At 40.8% G+C, this 20,036-nt stretch overlaps 1 protein-coding gene across 5 annotated transcripts in view; it reads right to left on the bottom strand.

The window, feature by feature from the left end:
- Positions 1-20,036, bottom strand: part of VEZT (vezatin, adherens junctions transmembrane protein) — a 102,428-nt gene that overhangs the window by 63,738 nt on the left and 18,654 nt on the right. For 4 of the 5 annotated variants that reach the window (XM_050934935.1, XM_050934898.1, XM_050934907.1 and 1 more), the window contains exon 2: positions 8,834-8,968. In XM_050934935.1, coding sequence (XP_050790892.1) covers positions 8,834-8,968 — 135 coding nt within the window. Of the gene's footprint in view, positions 1-7,144; positions 7,276-8,833; positions 8,969-20,036 lie in introns of those variants that run through there. The other variant, XM_050934927.1, reaches the window with a different exon arrangement.

The raw sequence follows: 20,036 nt of genomic DNA, 5'->3' as shown, positions 1-20,036 counted from the left end.
ATGCTTTCACATATATATGCCATCTGTTTCTATGCCCGATTAGAGCTATAGAGCCATATCTGAGGGAAGTATTAGTGAGGTTAGGATGATATAATGGACCAACACATCAGATATCACAATGACAGTTGTTCTGGCTGTACAGTTATCATCCTATCCCAACAAGGGGAGCTATCTAATTAGATCATGAAAAAGTCCAAGGGAAGCATTGAAAATACTGTCATTTGAGGTACTGAAAACTGGAACAGGCAACATGCTAGAAATGTTCAGTACAGCGCAATCCTGCATTACCCAGGGGATGAAGTAATAAGCTTATAGAAATTAGAGCTGGAACAAACCTATTATTACAGCTTGGAGTTCCTGTTGCCTATGAAGGTAGGAGAAAGGAATTCTGGCGACAAGCTAAAACTCTCTTTATCTACAGAACATTCTGAGGCTGCAGAGAGGCAGTGGCAGTAGACTGTCCATTTAGAAACACCACTGAAAACGAGAAGAAGTGTGTCACAAACTATAGCGCTACACGAATTGTGTTATAAAGAGCTCCCTAGTCATATAACATGAAGCAATACAAAGTAAAGCAAAATGCCCCCTTGGTAATGAGTAGAAGCAATGGGTGGGGTGTAAACAATGGCCCTTGAACTACATTTGACTGGTCAGATGGATACTTAATTTAGACAAGAATCTCTGCTCCCAGTGCATTGAAAGTACAGTACAGAAAAAAATATTTATTAGTTCAAGATAAAGTTTTGTTTTAAGGACAATAAACTTTTAAAACTACTTTCACGTTTCTGAGTCTTCAGCTCTTGATTGCATACATTTAAATCAATACCAAGGACAGTTTTAATTAATGACCATTAAAGTCAGAAATAAAGCACTGCTACTAGCTGATATAATCTGTTGAGTTACAGACTAAAACAGCTTGGAGTGCTCTATAAGTTATTTTTTAGTTCATATTCCTCATTTTGATTTTAAAGAAAAATCTGAGTTTGCATAAATGCAAGACAGACAAGCCAAAGCTTGAAGACGCAAAATAAGACAACCCACTGTTTTGGACTGTGAACCAGTGGTGTGCGGTAACACATTAAATTATTCAGGTATCTTGGAATGATGTCTTATAGTCTTTATTCCCACTGGAAGTGTTACAGACAAGTAAAACAGTCTTCTTCAACACACAAATCAGGTCATGTTGCCTTTGATGACTCTCGAGTATTCTCTTTGCTACTTTAGAACAAAAATAAGTTAAATGGACTCTTTGTGAAATATATAGTAAAATATGTACTCCCTATATTTTAACTTATGGCAAGGGCTATAGTTATGCTTTTATGTGCGTTCATTTAAATTCAAATAAATAAAATATTTACTGTTTCCTTTTAGTATGGGATGAGCTGAAGATGGCATTTATAGTATCTCACATTTATATAGCACAGGGGTAGGCAACGTATGGCACGCATGCTGATTTTCAGTGGCACTCACACTGTCCGGGTCCTGGCCACAGGTCTGGGGGGCTCTGCATTTTAATTTAATTTTAAATGAAGCTTCTTAAACATTTTTAAAAACTTATTTATTTTACATACAACAATAGTTTAGTTATATATTATAGACTTATAGAAAGAGACCTTCTAAAAAGGTTAAAAAGTATTACTGGCACGCGAAACCTTAAATTAGAGTGAATAAATGAAGACTTGGCACACCACTTCTGAAAGGTTGCTGACCTCTTATATAGCACTTTTATCCCAACACATTTCACAAAGTGAAACTACGGAGAGTTTACTTTTACCTACTATTAAAATATAATCACATCTGGGGTAAAATGTTAATAGCACTCAGAAACACACACAATAGTTTAGGATAGGAAGTGGAGAAAAATATCCTACACAGTTTAAATTATGGAGGAAATTTAACTAAGATGAAAGCCAAATGTAACTACCCAAATTGGAAGTAAGCCAGGAAACTGGGCCTAGGAACCCTTATTCTAACAAAGGCCTGGTCTACACTACAGAGTTAGTTCGACGTAAGACAGCTTTCACTGACCTAACTCTGTAAGCATTTACACAAAATGTAGCTCCCACTTGTAACTATGTAACTCCCTGAATACACCAACTTAGTAACATCACCTCTGCGAGAGGTGTAGCGCTTAAGTCAATGTAGTTAGATCAACATAGTGTCAGTGTAGACACTGCATTGCTAACATCGACTATTGCTGCCTTTCAGAAACTGTCCCGTAATGGCAGTTAAATCAGTGCAAGCACTCCTGGTGAGGACATGCACTGCCAACACAAAGAGCTTAGTGTGGTGTGGATGTGTAAAACCGATTCAATTACTGCAGTGGCTGTACGTCAATGCAACTTAGGCCAACTTGGATTTTTGGATAATAGTCCTTCCATCACCCATCACTCAGGTGGCAGCCTACAGGAAAATCCGCATTTTTGTCATCCTCCCTTGCCCCAGGAGGATAATTCTCTCCTTTTTCAGGCAGTTAGAGTCCTACATCTAGCACAAGTGTTGGCAACCTTTCAGAAGTGGTGTGCTGAGTCTTCATTTATTCACTCTAATTTAAGATTTTGCGTGCCAGTAATATATTTTAATGTTTTTAGAAGGTCTCATTCTATAAGTCTATAATAGATAACCAGTGATGAACTGCCAAAATATTAACAACCGATTTCCTCCTCCTCACCCCACGAGGGGGTCATCCCCCTCCGCCCCGGGACTCGTGTCCCATCCAACCCCCTACGTTCCTTGACAGTGCCCTCCGGGACCCTGCCCCATTCACCACCCTTCCCTGTCCCCTGACTGCTCCCTGTAACCCCATCCAACCCTTTCTCTCATTCCTGATGGCACCCTGGGACCCCTGCCCCATCCAACCGCCCCTTCTCTCTGTCCTCTGACTGTCCCTGGAATCCCTACCCCTGATTGCCCCCCACCGCCCCATCCAACCCCTGCTTCTTCCTGACTGCCCCCCCCGGACCCTTGCCCCTGTTCAATCCCCCTGTTCCCTGACCTCTGACCGCCCCAACACCCCCTCCCTACTCCCTGCCCCCTTACCATGCTGCCTGGAGGTGGGGGCCAGGCTGAGGCTGGGACCAGAGCCGCTCGGCCAGAGCCGCGCCGCCCAGCCGAGGTCATGGCTGGACCCGGGAGCCGGGCAGGAACCGTGGCGCCCGGCCGGCCGGGGTTGGGGGCCAGGCCGGAGCCATACGGCGCCTGGAGCCCTCCTCCCGCTCACGCCCCAGCCCTCCTGCCCCAGCTCACCTGGGGCAAGCCGCTGCTTCCTTCTCAGCCCTCTCAGGCTTCCCGCGCGAACAGCTGATTCGCGGGAAGCTGGGGAGGGGGAGGAGAAGCTGGAGGAGCATTCAGAAGAGGAGGCAGAGGCGGAGTGAGGTGAGCTGGGGCTAGGGGAAGGGCAGAGAGCTGCTAGAGCTTTTGTTAAATTTAAAAGCTCTTTTCGAATCAGTTGTCCCTGGCGGGACAACCGGTTCTAAATGGGCTTCTAAATTTAACAACTGATTCCCGCGAACCGGTAGGAATCGGCTCCAGCTCACCACTGTATATAACTAAACTACTGTTGTATGTAAAGTAAATAAGGTTTTTAAAATGTTTAAGAAGCTTCATTTAAAATTAAATTAAAATGCAGAGCCCCCCAGACCGGTGGCCAGGACCCGGGCAATGTGAGTGCCACTGAAAATCAGCTTGCATGCCGCCTTTGGCATGCATGCCATAGGCCATGCCTACCCCTGATCTAGCAGGACACATAGCCATAGGGAGGAGACCAGAAGCAGATGCCGCCCCAAGAGATCCTGTAGCCTCTTGGAGGAAGAATCCAGGACTTGGGGAAAAAACAAACAAACACTATTTCTCAAGCCTGGGTGTTTCGAAGGAGTCATTTGGAACCTCACAGTTGTACACCAACCCAGGTTCAAAAAACTGGGAACACCATTACATCCTCAGTTGTTCATCTAGGTTTTTGGCAGCAAGGAACTGCATTTAATATTTTTCATTTGAAAGCCATGTAGAGACTTGCTTTTATGGTACTTGCAAGTCAAGGTTACTCTTTGGAACAGGATGGAAAAGAACAAGTGCATTGATGTTCCTTCTGCAGATATACACAGTGAGCATCAATTACCATGTCTTTCTGTTTCTCATACGAGTATATATATGCATTAAAGTAGTACTCAGCCAAGACCAGGTCCCAAGTGAGCTAAGCAATGTAGTCCCTGCTCCCAATGGCTTACAATCTATATACGCTAGACAGCTAAAGAGTGAGAACAAGGAAGTATTAATCCCATTTTAAAAATGGGGAACTGAGGCACAGAGAAATTAAATGATTTGCCCAAGTCACAGAGAAGTCATGAGCAGTGGTGAGAATTGAACCCAGCTCGCAAGTAGCAGTCCAGTGTCTTAACCATAAGACCAATCTTCCCCTCACTACACACTAACAATACATCAGTTCCCTTCAGAGACGTCACTCAAATGGGAAGGAGAAGCAGAAATTAAAGAACAGAAATAGATTATCTGGCATCAGAGAGACAACTGAAAAGCACTGAAGTTTCAAAGACAGTACTGATTACATCAATTCCAATTCACAATATCTTGTAACTGCAAATTAGCACGTGGGTTTTTTCCTTCCCTTTCTCACATTCTCATTTGAAAACAGATGAGACAAAGCAGACATAATTGTGGTGCTCATGAATTGCTCAGGTGAGCTTGATGTACAGATATATTAAATACACACACCCTATGCCCTTAGGTTTCAAGAGAACTCAAGATCAATTGCCTCTGTTGTAACAGCACCAAAGGAGGAGCTCCTAAGCCAGGGCTGGGCAAACTTTTTGGCCCAAGGGTCACATCTGGGTACAGAAATTGTACGGCAGGCCATGAACGCTCACGAAATTCGGGGCTGGGGTGCAGGAGGGGGTGAGGGCTTTGACTGGGAGTGCAGGCTCTGGGATGCGGGCAGGGGAATTGAGGGTGCAGGAGGGTGTTCCGGGCTGCGACCGAGGAGTTTGGAGGGTGGGAGGGGGATCAGGGCTGGGGCACATGAGGGGGTTGGGGGTGCAGGCTCCAGGCAGCACTTACCTCAAGCAGCTCCCAGAAGAAACGGCATGTCCCCTCTCCGGCTCCTATGTAGAGGGGCAACCAGGGGGCTCTGCACGCTGCACACACCCCAAGCCCTGCCCCTGCAGCTTTCATTGAATGTGGTTCCAGGCCAATGGGAGCTGTGGGGTCGGCAGCAGACTGTGGAGCCCCCTGCATAGGAGCTGGTTGCCCCATGCATAGGAGCTGGAGGGGGGACATGCCACTGCTTCCGGGAGCCAACCAGAGCCCTGGCATGCGCAGAGCAGGGCAAGCCCCAGACCCCGCTCCCTGGCTGGGGTCCTGGAGCAGGGCAAGCCCTGGACTCTGCTCCCCAGCCGGGAACTCAAGGCCTGGATTAAAACGTCTGAAGGGCTGGATGCAGCACCTGGACTGTAGTTTGCCCACCCCGTTCTAAGCCAATAAAATAAGTAAGCTGTTTCAGAAGAAATGAGAGATAGAAACAATACACATTGGGGAAATTGGTAAAAATTACATACTTTTCATAAGATAACACATATAAGGGAAAGTACAGAGGCTAACTAGAACCAACCTGTGAACTACTTCACAACATTGTACAAGTATCAGCCAATCAGATATCACTTTTTATTGACCTAATTTCAATAAATAACAGTTTTAATTAAAATAAATCTCATTGCACAAAAGCAGAAATAGGTCAGTTAACTGCAGGTGCATTCCAAATGTCAATAACCAGAAAGAGACAACATAGCTTCTGTGAGATTTCTAGAGGAACAAGTCAGTCACAGCTAGTGTCCTCAGTTTGACAGCTGTGAAAATCAATGGAAATAGACATAATATATTGAGGAATCCTCTTAATGTTGTGTTAACTTAAAGCAGCATTAGTCCCTAATTAGTGTCAGACTCTCCTCCATGAGCACTGAAAGAAGCCAGCAATGATTACTTCTAATTCATTAGCTAGCTAGATGAACGTTTACCAGAAAACAGCTCACATATTAAATAAAAAGTATATATTTTAATGACACCATAAGATTGAGAAACTAGGCATTCAAGTGTGAAGAAACTCCAAAAGCTAAGCTCACTCCCACAACTATAAATTTGACACTTGTCCTTACATGCTCTGCAGCACACGGGACAGAAAATCCACAGCAAGATGCTACGGTTCCTACTGACACCAATGCTGAGTTCTACAAACAACTGGAAACGTTGTGACAACAGGACTGAGCAACACAAAGCGGAATTAACAGAATCAGGGACTTTAATTTATTTTTTATTATGTTAGTGCCATAGCCTGCTAGAATCTATCAACACAAAGACTTCCATAGGAACTAAGGACTACCACAAACCTCACTATCTTCTGCCTTAAGTGCAAGACACATTTCTTTGACCTTGCCTTCTCTAACAAACATATAGCAACCTGTGTGTGTGTGTGTATTATAAATTAAATTTTAAAACAAAATAATGCATAAATCACTTCCCCAGCCCTGCGAAAGGATGAGAAAACAAAGGCATAACACATTAGTCATGCTGCTTAATGCATCATTGGAAGGTATTCATATACTATAGTGATGACCACGCTATAAGAATCTATATAGACTAGAATAGTCTTGATATCAATAGGGCGTTATTAATTTACTTTCATAAGAGCCTGTTTCTGAATGTGTTTCCCAGACTGCTGCCCAACTTGCAGTTTGTCACAAGATCCACACTGGTATGCCACAAAAAAATCAGAGAGCCTCACTGCAGAATGTAGGGTGGTATGGTACTCTCTCTCTTTCCTGCTGCTAAGAAAGGATGTGGGTGCAGTAGCTATTCCACTTCTCACTAATGAGAGGGGTGTGGGAGCAGGAAAGCAGCAGTGGCCAGGAAGGGGACTGCAGATTGGGGAAGCTGTTGGAAAAACAGCAATGTGTTATGTGCAAAGGTGACTGAGCACTGGACGAGGGTGGAAAGCAGCAGTGTACATGAGTGAGATGTCATCAGGTCATGGACATAGACAAGTGAGTGCAATGCTGCAGCAAGCAGAGTGGGAAAGAAACAGGGATTTTTAAGATACAGAGAAACATTGAGTCTGTGGAACCTTGTTGCGGCTTCTTACCTTTTTCGTGCTGGGGGGCACCCCACCCTGCAGTGTTCTGGGCACAGAAGTCTGCATAGAGGCCTCTTTTTTCCTCCAGGCTCTGGCTTAGCACATAGCTGGAGCATGTTCCTTGAAAACAGAACTCTCCACTGTGGAAGAGAAAGAGGCAGGCAGAAAATAACTGCACCGAGCATGCTCCAACTAGGTGCTAAAGAAAGGACAATATGACGACCAAATTGTTGTATCAAGCAGGCAAGGTACTAACAAGCTTCAACAGGACTTTATTTTTACAGTGGAAACCTCTTTCCCAAGCTGCTGCTGCACCCTCTGTAACTCTCACTCAGCCTCCTCAACTCCTCCCCACTCCTTCCTGTTTCCTGTCCTTTCAGACTCCCAACAGCCAGTGCTCTCAGTTCTAATAATTACAAGCACATCTAAACACCACACAAATTTCCACAAAAATCATAATTTTTATGGCCAGTAGGGAGATTATTCCTGTAGCAGCTGCTCCAGAAGAAAAACTCTGTGGCCAACTCTACAACTGTGGCTTCATGGTTTCATTGTTAACAAACAATACATTAATCAAAGTGTACAATACTACATATGTACTGCATGCCCAAGTTAACATTGTGGAAACAAACAATGTTTGGAATAGCCTAAATTCCAGGTCCTTGATTTGTCAAGCATAATCCAAATGTAAAACTCCCTCAAAAAACCTACTGGTCATTTCCCTGTTTTTAAAGTGCAAAAGTCTGAGCTGTTCAGCTCCTGGTAATTATTCGGTCTACAGGCTTGTGGAATCTATAACTTGGAGCTATTCAGCTTTATTCCTCCTGACCGCTACCATTCTTAATTAAAGCTCCCCAAGCCAAATAAACTACTTAAACTATTGCAGAGTGGCATAATTATTGAGGCTGGAATTTTCAAAAAAGGTGATGGGAGTTCAGTGCCCAAATCTCATTGAAACTCCTTACTCTCATTTGAAAAACTTTGCTTCAAGTCATTGTAATATCAAAGAGAGGTTTAAGCTGTTTAAAAACTTAGAATGTCTTAAATTGCTTCGCACGCAGCAAAAGACATAGGGTTCTCTTCTACATAATCAAAAAGAGCCATTGCTGACAACAATAAAATTGATCCTCCCTGACCTATAGTCAACTATATCTGAAAATAGTTTGGCCCCCAGTGTAGGGCAGTTAGGCTAAACCACTGAAATGTTCATTACAGAAAGTGTGCTAGACCCAAAATGAATCAGGCCCATAAGAAGAAGTTAGGAATACCAGTCACTGTTATTTCTCCATAAACTAGTATAGTTCTGGTGTCTCAGGGACAACTGTTATTTTCCCTCTACTTTCCAGCAAGAAGTCCCACCTGTTGTATACTTGTTACATATTAAGTGGTATTTAGCAGCTCAACGCATGAGCAAAGCTGGAAACTTTTCAGGCTGCATTAATCCCATATTAAATTACTATAAAAATATCTGGTAAATAATATAAAGCACACAGCTCTTTCAAAAGTCACTGCTAAAGTCTCCTGCCTCTCTCAAACATTTAAATCCTGAGTGGTATTTCCTCAGCCTCAAACTAAATCAGCAGAAAGGCAAGATAAGGAAGCTACTAGTTCCAATAACTTTTTATATAGCAAGAGTTTATATAATGTGATTTTATATATTTTTTTTAACATAGCTTCAAGGCCAAGGTGAATGCTCACTTTCTGGGTGAAACAGGTATCTTGTTCTTGTTGCCCCTCCGCTGCTGTGCGTTGTTCTGTCTTCTGCGACACAGCTGAACATATTTCAAAATCTGTATGGCCCAAATCCTGCAAATACTGGTAAAGTGGAGAATTCTGAAAGAGAATTGAAAAAGAAAGACCAAATGGCCTCTTTAACACTTCTCAGAAAGAAAAGCCATGATTACATATCCACAAATACGGTCCAGCCACACAATTGCCTGTGAAGTACAGAACAGGAAGAAAGCTCAGTTTTCAAGGTCAGGGTCACCAAGTACATCAGGAGTGTAGGAAGGCAGGGGACAGGGCAGGAAGCATCCAGCAAAACAAGTGTTAAGGGCACAAAACCAAAATTCTACTGTACACACATAGTACTATTTACCAATCCACCTGTTTTAATATTCACAGAAACCTAAAAATGCCTGTTTTCCAACACTCTCAAAGATAGTACACCAAAGAGCTATGGATGCTCTCAGAATGCTAATATTTAGATACAGAATGGAATATCAAACTGAAACTACAGGTGTCAAAAATAAGTTAATGACAAGGCATCACAAAATGAGCTTTTTTAAAAAAATACTGTTTGTTCATTGACTTACTTGATAATTTATAAAATTAATTAATTTGCACTGTTTCCCAGACATCACTGCAAATTAATGATGTTCTATCCTATACGTGTACATTTGTATATATGCAGCAAATGGATAAGATTTAACAAGAGACTGTGCACAATCTACAGTATGACTCTCAAGGCAGAAGGGATCTACAGTACTAAATGCTTATTCCTGCTTAGTGGAAAGAAAAAAAACGCAAGTACGTTTCCAGGGTAATACATGATCATAGAAAGAGAGATGGAAAAGTTCTGCGCGCTCATCTAGTCCATCACTTGCCAAAGCAATATGTTACCATACTCATGCAAGTGAATCACAATGTCAAACAACTTCTGTTTTACTATTCCAAACAAAATGAAACATGTAACAGAAAATTACATCAAAATTTGTTTCTCTTTCAGTAAGCTTTTCCTTGTCCCACTTGCCCCTAAAGAGATGGGTGATGGATAGAGCTGGGTAATGATGATGTGAGACTCCGGTAGTGATTGAGTTTGTGGTTGATTAATTTCTATTACATTTATGTTTTCACTTGGTTATCTGATTTGATCTGGGGCAACTGATGTGTTTATTTATTTGTGCATTTTAAAAAGAATGTAAAGGGTGCCCAAACTGCATGGATGCACTTTTATTGCAGCTTATAAGGAACTGAATAATTTATAATTTTCACTCCTTCCATCTGAAACAAACCTCCAACAAACCATGGTCTAAACATCAGACTAAACCTCTGAATAGAGCCCTGCAAATCCGCGGATATTCGCTTCATATCCATGGATATCTCTACTCACTGGTGGCACCTGGCCCACAGTGTCCGGCTCAGACAGCCACGGGGCGCAGCATGCTTAGGGCGGGTGGCTGGGGCTGGGCAGCAGGCCAGAGATGGGGCTGTCCAGCACTCACTTGCCGCGCTGCTTCCTATACAGCAGCTCGTGGCCCTTGGGCAGCACCAGCATCTCCACTATAGCCCAGCTTGACAGCACTTGTCATGCTTCCGGCCCGGGGATTCCAGCGAGTGGGGCCCCAGTGCCCGATTCCTCTGCCCCCCTGCAATGCAGCATGCACTGCTGCTGTTGTCACTCGCAAGCCCCTGGAAGCAGCATGCAATGGAGCTTTCCTCCAGCCCCCACACCTTCTCTTCGAGACCCCACACCTGCACAATCCTCCTCCTCAAGTCCCCACCCCTGCTACTTGGTTTTGAGTGAAGTTATGTAATCAAAAATAAAGCTACATTTGTAAGTTGCACTTTCAGGACAAACACTGAACTACAGTACTTGTATGAGGTGAATTCAAAAATACTATTTATCATTTTTGCAGTGCAAATATTTGTAATCAAATATAACATACGCTTTCATATCAATTACAACACAGAATAGAATATATATGAAAATGTAGAAAACATTCAAAATATTTAATAAAGTTCAATCAGTCTTCTGTTTAACAGTGCGATTAAAATTGCGATTAATATTTTTAATCGTGATTAATATTTTTTGACTTAATCACGTGAGTTAACTGTGACAGCCCTAGTTTACATGGATGATTTCAATAGCCCCTTTCACCTGAAGCCGTTTTGAGACTCCTTACAAAAGCTAAAAATGTAGGGGGAAGGGCTTCAGTTGATTTATTTTTCTCTCTAACATGGGAGAGGTATGGAGTATTATTAAACATTTGGAGGAAGAAAAAGGAATATCTAGCTATCTGTGCTATCCAAGATTGTTTCTCTTTAACTAAACATATTTAGAGGAGCCCAAGACAATTTTATGTTTAGTGAACAGTCTCCAAGTGCCTATAGATCTCCATTCCTTCAAGCCTGTCTCGAGCTGAAATAAAGAAAAATTCTGTTGTTGAGTTTGAGCGTCAGGGCAACAAAGTCTTTAAGTTAGCTTTTCTTTTATCAGACATTGGCTCTGTGAAATCTGTTACATAAGAGATTTTATGTATTTGTACAGGCAGTGGGCTTCGAAGATTGATTGGTTTTGTGCTGAGGATGTTACTTTTGTTTACTTAGTGTAAACCCTCTTGGGTCAGATAGTCATGTACTCACTCTCTTCCATCTGTATTTCAGGCATAAAGACAATATGTTAAAAATTAAACTTGTAACAAAAAGGATTTAAGTTTTGGGTGACTGGGCAACAAAATGGCAGATGAAATTCAATGTTGATAAATGAAAAGTAATGCATATTGGAAAACAAAATCCCAACTATACATACAAAATGATGGCATCTAAATTAGCTGTTAACACTCAACAAGAGATCTTAGAGTCATTGTGGAAAGTTCTCTGAAAACATCCGCTCAATGTGTCGCAGCAGTCAAAAAAGGTAACAGTGTTAGGAACCATTAGGAAAGGGACAGATAATGAAACAAAAAATATCATAATGTTACTCTATAAATCCATGATATGCCCACCTCTTGAACAGTATGTGCAGTTCTGATTGCTCCATCTCAAAAAGGATACATTAGCTTTTTTGACTGCTGTGACACATTGAGGGAAGTGGGCAGCATTATCTCCCGCCAATGTAAACAAACTTGTTTGTCTCAGTGATTGGCTGAACAAGAAGTAGGACTGAGTGGACTTGTAGGCTTTAAAGTTTTACATTGTTTTATTCTTGAGTGGATTTTTTGGTATATAATTCTACATTTGTAAGTTCAACTTTCATTGTAATGAGATTTCACTATAGTACTTGTATTAGGTAAACTGAAAAATATAATTTCTTTTGTTTTTTTTACAGTACAAATACTTGTAATCAAAAATAAATATAAAGTGAGCATCGTACACTTGTATTCTGTGTTGTAATTGAAATCAATATATTTGAAAATGTAGAAAAAATCCAAAAATATTTAAATAAATGGTATTCTCTTATTGTTTAACAGTACGATTAATCGCGATTAATTTTTTAAAACTGCTTGACAGCCCTAATGTAAACCTCATTCAGTAAGAACATGAAGCAGATTCTATTCCATTTTTTCAGAGACTTTTTTTAAAATGCAGAAGTTTCAGACTCATAACAAAGGAAGGATTAGTCCAGTGGTTTTCAACCAGAGGTCCGTGGACCCCTGGTGGTCCACAGACTACTTCTAAGGGGTCCGCAAAACGTTGTTGTTACCATAGAACAGTGGTTTCTACCTATGTCTAAGATTTCCAAAGGGGTCCACACCTCCATTTGAAATTTTTTAGGGGTCTGCAAGTGAAAAATAGTTGAAACCTACTTAGCCAATATGTGAAGAATGTACCCTATTTTAAGTGTTCAGCAAAAAGTTCCTCTGAAGTATTTATTAAAAACTTACTTAAAATGGCAGAAAGAAGTCTTGTTGAAGAATATGAGTATTTTACTAGATTACAATTCACTCACAACACTAGTTATAGAGGAAATTTACTAAGTGGAAAGTCAAGTAGACATGCCACCAGTAAGAGGCCAGAAATGTTCTTTAGTCACAAAATTAATATGATTTTCCCAAGTAAAAAGTGCATATAATCTTGGAAGTTTGTGTATGCAATATATCTGTGAAGAGGTTCACAAATCTCTGCATGATCTTTGGGAAATTGACCTAAGACCTAGATAAATCTTTAAAATAAATTGTTATATTAATTGCCATTACCTGCTGCCACCATAACGACAACATCTGAAGCAAGTCAAGGAGAACAAGATACATAATTTGCAGCTTCAAAAGACTTCTTGCCATTTATTTCAGTCATTGTTTCTATACAAATAACTCAACCACTTGCTGTTATACAGCGTAGGTCTATAACATGGTAGCTACAGTTATTTTTACTTCCATTTCCAAAGTACTTCCTCAGTCATTGGCTTCAATTTAAATCAAACCATATGCATACTTTGGCATGTTCTCCTTGAATTACTCACAACAACAGCTCATTGTTCACTCACTACCTGAAACTCAAACACGAATTCTAACATTCATGAGTCTATTTCTAAAGCATCTCAATTCAAAGCTCTGTGCAGAAAATTTGCTTCACCCACAACGATGGACAGAGTACAAGTCTCTGGAGTAGACAAGTGACTCAGCTCCTTGTGGGGAATTTTCCAGTGCAACAGCTCAATGGCATTTTCTTCAAGTGCCCTTCCCATTAAAGAAGGGTACTTCTTCAAATGCAGGTAAATCTGGAATGCATCATTAAAGAGTCATGAAGTTCTGGATTAGCTGGTAAGAAGGAACATGTTCCTCCGAGCAGAGTATCTCAACCAAGCAGAAGTGTTTAATTTAACAGGAACATGAGTAAGTGCCATACAGTAGAGCATGTTTTTTTTTTAAATGTAATGTTAAATTTGTTTAAAATGTTCTGCACGTACAAAAACTCAGGAGAGAAAGGGATAAACTTAATCTTCGGCCTTGTTTTAGCTAAAAATAATTTGGTGTGCTAACCATTATGTGGACTCACAACACACCTGTAACAGCTCATATGCAAGCTTCCTAACAGCACACAGGCACTACAACCATTGTCTGGATTAGACTTTCTTCAAGCAAGACTAGTCAGCAACACAATGCCAACATGGAGAGAAATAGCTGGCACAACAGCCTCAATAGTGCACACAGTTACTCTAATATGTTTTGACCATAACAAGTGTAAAATACAAATCATATTTTTTGATTGCACTGAGTTTCATTAGAGTTCCTTCTGGTGCACTTGAAGGTTTTTTTTATTATACTGTGTCCCTTACGGATGAACCTGTCAGCTTCCATTAGGTTGGACAACCTAGAGCAATCCAATGGCTAAGAAGTCCCATTAATTTTAAGTAAAAAAAAGAATTTAGGACCGCTTTATAGTGAGTATCTATTAAAAGATCATAGGCAATGTCAAAGCACAAGCAAAGAATATGCCTTAGGGAGTGAGGCCACTAGGAGAAGAGTGGTAAGAATCATAATGAGTTAATGTATGCTCTTCAGAGGGCCTCTTCTACTAAGAGAGAGCTCTCTCTTTCACAGTACACATGGCAAAATGTGCAGCTTCCCCGTTCTCTCACCCATAACATTCAAAGATGACACTTGTGCTACTAGAGATAGCATTAATGACATGAATGCATTTATGGGGGTGGGGGAAATGACCTAGATATGGTCTGATTTTCAATGATACTGACCCGTCTGTCACTTGGACAGTTATAAGGTTTGTATAACTTGTCTGGGATTTTTGTACCAGCCTGTAGAGAAATCTGCACCCCTGCCATCACCCTCCCAAAAAGAGAGTCACATTTGAACCAGATAATAGCTAGGAAATCTAGGAAGGGAATAATAAGACTGAGGAGTACATTTCCTGTGTGGGAACATACACATGAAGCTGTCAGCATTTTAATGAAAGATTCCAAAAACTATCATTTGTGCAACTTCATCATTAGATGGGATCCTATTAAAATGGGATCCTGTTCTATAGATTGTGCCCCGTCAAGAGAGACAGAAATATTGTCCTTATTACTTACATAGCATTTTTCACCTTCACGAAGCTTTTCAAAAAATCAGTAACTAAATCTCTCAATCTATCTGCATTATAATGCAAGTTCTAACTCAGATGATTAAACAACACTTCCCACTCATTTAATTTTATGCAAAGGGAACACCAAAGTTGACACACATACACACACACTCTCTCTCTCTCAATCATACTTACTTTCAGCCATGGGAGTTATTGTTATGACCTTTTTTTGGTTAATGTTTTCATTCAATATCAGTGTTAGGTTAAGATGCTTTCACCTAAAATAGCCATGCTGAAATGAAACAATTTGCTTCTTGGGGTCTGTCTCTTCTTCCTCCTACCATCCCCTCTACAGATTTTGTACATTGCTTCTTGTCAACAAATCAAGAGAGGAAAAATGTGAAGAAAAAAAAGTGTTGATGATTTCCCATATTATGGATAACAATCACTGGGTTTGTATTCTGATAGCCTGGGACAAAGCACAAAGTCCATCCCTGCACTTAGCAGCAGGTTGTAATTTTACAAGTTTTATTCGCTTTTGAGAGAGAGCCTTCTTCATGCCAAAATGTCAGGTGATCATTTAAAATGGGGTGACCTAAAAGGGATATGTCACATTCAAATATTAAAAACATTCCCTATGGCTAACACAGACTTAGATGATTAAAAATGAAAGTTTTTAAAACTTTATTTTTGATCATTTACACTTTCGCATTTTTCTCAGCCTGGACAAAAGCTAGAGTAGTCAGTATCATTTTTGCTTTCTTAATTTCATTTTCTGGTTACCAATAGGTAACAGGATTTTGCAATGCTTCATTTATAAAACTTTAGGAGAAATTATTTTTCGTTGTTTATTATTTATTTTTATTATTTTTAAATGTTCAGATGCACAGTGTTCCTGTCACAATATCTCTAGTTTCCAATGGGGCTATACACAATGTAGAGTAAATAATAATAATATAATAATCTTTACTTCAATGGGAGTAAGGTTTATTTTAGGACTAGATTCTAATACAAGCTGTATTTGTTTGTGAAGTTCTTCCACTTTCAGGCCAGTCACTGAGACCCTCTAAATCACTTGTTCCCTTTGTCCCTGAAAATGGAGAGCAAACTTACTTTTAAACCTATTTTAAGTATAGTTAAACCTCTGATTCTTGCTCCATGGTTTGCTTGAACATGTTAAGGTTCAATAGGTGTACACTGCTGTAATCATAAAACACTGAGTATTACATGCATGAAAAAGGTAATTTTACTGGGATAACTGCCAGTAGTGTGTGTTGGAAACTGAAAACAATTCTAGGATTCCAAGAAACTAAATTTTATATTCCTTTGATGCACATAACATGAGTTGCCTCTCTTGCCATTCTAATTTGTCTCAGGCAGTCAGGTGCAAGCCATGCTTGCTGTCAGCAGCAATGAGTTGGTTAAACTGTCTCTGAGAAGACCAAGTCTGAGCCCTGGTCTATACTAAGGGGGAAATCAATCTAAGTTAAGCAACTTCAGCTACGTGAATAATGTAGCTGAAGTCGACATACTTAGATCGACTTACCGTGGTGTCTTCATCACGGCGAGTTGACTAGTGCTGCTCTCCTGTCGACTTTGCCTGCACCTCTCGTGGTGCTGGAGTACAGGAGTCGACAGGAGAGTGCTCAGGGGTTGGTTTACTGTGTCTAGACTAGTCGTAATAAATCGATCCCCGCTGGATCGATCGCTGCCCGCCGACTCGGCGGGTAGTGTAGACATACCCTGAGCCTTGCGTGCAACTGAAACTCAGATTAAGTCTACAGTAAAACATGAACTGAGTAATAAATAAACTTAAAAGTTAAAGATAGATGAGAAATCCAACAATTGTGCAATGTTGTGAGACAGGAAGATTATTACAGGAGGGAGTTTCCTAGTTCCAGAAAGCAGACAGTAAATCAAAGATGAGCTGTCTCCCCACCAATACATAAATATACTGTAGCTTTTCATAATGACCACATTGCACTATAGTGTTCTTTGCAAATTATGACAAACAACGTTGTAATAACAAATGAGACTACATGCTAGAAGCTTTCCTTGACTTATTACAATAGCAAGTAAAATCAAAGCCACACCCAAGTTATTTCTGCTGATGCATCATGAGGCAAATGACTCAGGGTTTCTCCAGTACATCTCTAAAACATGAGGGCTCCCCAATAAAACTAAAATTTTCTATTACCACAAATTCACTACCCAGAAAAATCTTCTCCAGTCCCAATCTTTAATTTTAAGATTTAACTAAGCAATATCACTTTAAAATAACATTTAATAACTTCTCCAGACTAACTTGTTTTAAGAGATTTTCTTAAAACACTGGAATGCTTTCCTCCAAAGCTGAAGATGCTGCTATGTGAAAAGAACACTATCAGAGATTATATCACCTAGAGTACAGCTTTAAACAGTACCCTCAATAGAAACATTACTGCATTTTCACCATAGTGACAGCAAAGGCCAAAGTGAGCAGTGGCCAAACCCAAAGGAAAACAATTAATTTTTAAGTCTATATTAAAATAAAAAAAAGTTAAAAACTCACAGATAGTGCAGTTTTTGTTTCCTGGAAAAGAGATTTCCATTTCTCTCTCCTATACTCTTCCCATGTGTCTGTGAGACTCTCTCCCACCTCCCCATTTCTTTCTACTTGTGCCTCCAGGGTGACCCAAGCAGAAGATGAGAAGTAACAGTCAATGTAATTGCATCTGTGCTCCTGCAGAGTAGCATTTTCCTGGCAGCAACAGTAGAAGCAGTTTGAAACTTACCAGGACGGTGCAATTTTTCCTGACTAATGTTGCTTTAGAACTGGGGGAAGGGAGAATCGGATGACGGATTTAAAAAGATACTGCTTAAAAGAATTACTGCACATCAATGTTTGAAAAAAAGCCATTAAAAAGGCTTTCCAAGCAACAGTATTTAAAAGTATTGGTCATATTCTCTTGGCTGGTAATCATCTCCTCATTTGATTTGACTGTCATCCAGCCAATAGCTCACAACACAAACCTAATATTAGACAATGACTTGAGACAGCGAAAGAAAGTCATTTAAATTTTCTACTCCCTTTTGTCTGTAACTGGTAGTATACAGTACTTGGTTTCTCCTCCTCCTCATTGTTTTTTTTGGTTTCTATAGCAGAAAAGCTATAGCAATATATAGCTTAAATGCAGCATGCAAAGCAGTCCTTGGAACCACTGACCTCTCCTCTCATTATTCCAGGAAAAGTTCTGACATACAACATACAACAATTACTTGTGCATCTAACTGCACTGAAAGGGTTAAGTAAGTTCCCCACCATTGTAACTGAGAGAAGATAAAGCTCTTCGAATTTTTCCTTACACAGATTCTGCAGGTAGCTGCATGTTACTGCCACCACAGAAGTGCCTTATAAAGAAATGTTATGATAATATATATTTATATAATACTAGACAGAGCTCTCATATTCATTTACACTGAGGCCACAATACTGTTTCCCCACTTAAAACAGGGGCTCCAGGATACAGTCTGAACAGCCTATGAAAGCTTTCATGACAAAGACATAGGCGTAGAATCATAATTGAAAGAGTGTAACAAAAAGTGGTAAGTGTGTCATTGACAGAGGGCAGAAGAAACGGACGCAGGTAAAAGACGATACTGCTAGATGTTCCCAAAATCTGTACCTGGAAGTTTAGGAATGTGCGACTATCCAACCCCATATTCCTTACACAGGCAAAACTCAACTGAGTAAGGAGTTACTGGCTAGTTTGCAGCAGCTCGATGAGCTGAACTTTTTTTAAACTGGAGTCAGTAAACCAATGTAACACCTCCTGAGTCTACAGACAGCTTTAAACAATAGCTCTAAGGAGTGACCTTCCCTTATCCATCTCAGTTGATATTAACTCTGAATCCCAACAATCAATTAAATCTCAACATTGTTATCTATTTCACCAGTAAGCAAAACACATGAGAAGAAAGACGGACAATCTCATTATGATGATTAAGGCCTGGTCTACACTACAGACTTAAGTCGACCTATGTCAGTGACTACACTACAGCTTTGCTCCTACTGATGTAAGTGCCCTGGTACACCAACATAATAACTTCACCTCCACAAGAGGTGTAGGGCTTATGTCAGTGTAGTTAGGGTCATGCAGTGTACACAGACACTGCAGATTATTTCCATGGGCTGTTGGCTGTCATTCTTGTCAATTTCAGGGCTCTGCGCTGGAGCCATGCAATTGTCAAGAAAACCTGGCTCCCGGCTCCCCACTGGGAGCCCAGCCGCATCAAAGTGTCCGGCTCCCTGCTGGGAGCCCAACAACTGCCCAGGCTCTGGGCGCAGAGCTCCCCACTGGGAACCAAGGTGGCTGCTGGGGTCCTGGCAGGAAGCAGGGAGCTGAGAGCCCAGGAGGACAGCTGTGCTCCTGGCAGAGAGCCGAGGGGGCAAGCCAGGCTCCCAGGGGGGAGCAGGGAGCCAAGAGACCAGGGGAGCAGCCAAGCTCTCAAGCTCCCACACTGCCCCTCTTGAGTCGGTGGAAGCGTTCCTCATGAGGATGCATACTACCTCCAGGAAGATAGTGTGGACATAAACCACTGCAGTAATTACAGCTCTGACTAATTTGGTAATGTAGACATGCCCTTATAAGGGAAGGTACTGTGAGTGCTTGTCTCACTGTGGTGTTGCAAGGAAACAGATGTGTTGGTGGCACTTGGGAGAGCACCATTGTTTCTTTCCTCCCCAAAATGTGATCCCTGAGGACTGAGGTCTAACAGACTGGTATCTTTGTTAGGATATACCAGAGATCCTGTGCCACAAAATATAAACTATTACAAAACGTAGGAGGGTTGGCAAAACAAAGCCAAAAAAAAAAAACAAAAAACCAAAAAAAAAGCCAACAGAAGCCTGCTGGAAGGTTAAACAGCCAAGCAGGAAATATCTTGCAAACTGCTGTTACTTGACCTAGTGCCTCAAGGCAGGCATTTTTTAAAAAGCACACATCTAGGAGGACATATAATATCTTCAAAGAGCTAAAGATGGATTCTCAATTGTCTACTTTAAGAACACAGAAACAGTTTTTTTCAGGGGGTTCCTGAAGTTAGTTTAACTAGAATATGAACCATTTAATTCACATCTGAAATACAAGCAACCTACTATAAGCACAGAAAAGCTACA

The sequence above is a fragment of the Gopherus flavomarginatus genome, chromosome 1 (assembly GCF_025201925.1).
Source record: "Gopherus flavomarginatus isolate rGopFla2 chromosome 1, rGopFla2.mat.asm, whole genome shotgun sequence".
Lineage (NCBI taxonomy): Eukaryota > Metazoa > Chordata > Testudines > Testudinidae > Gopherus > Gopherus flavomarginatus.
Note: the sequence above shows the minus strand (reverse complement) of the source record. Positions and strands in the feature narration are given on the sequence as shown.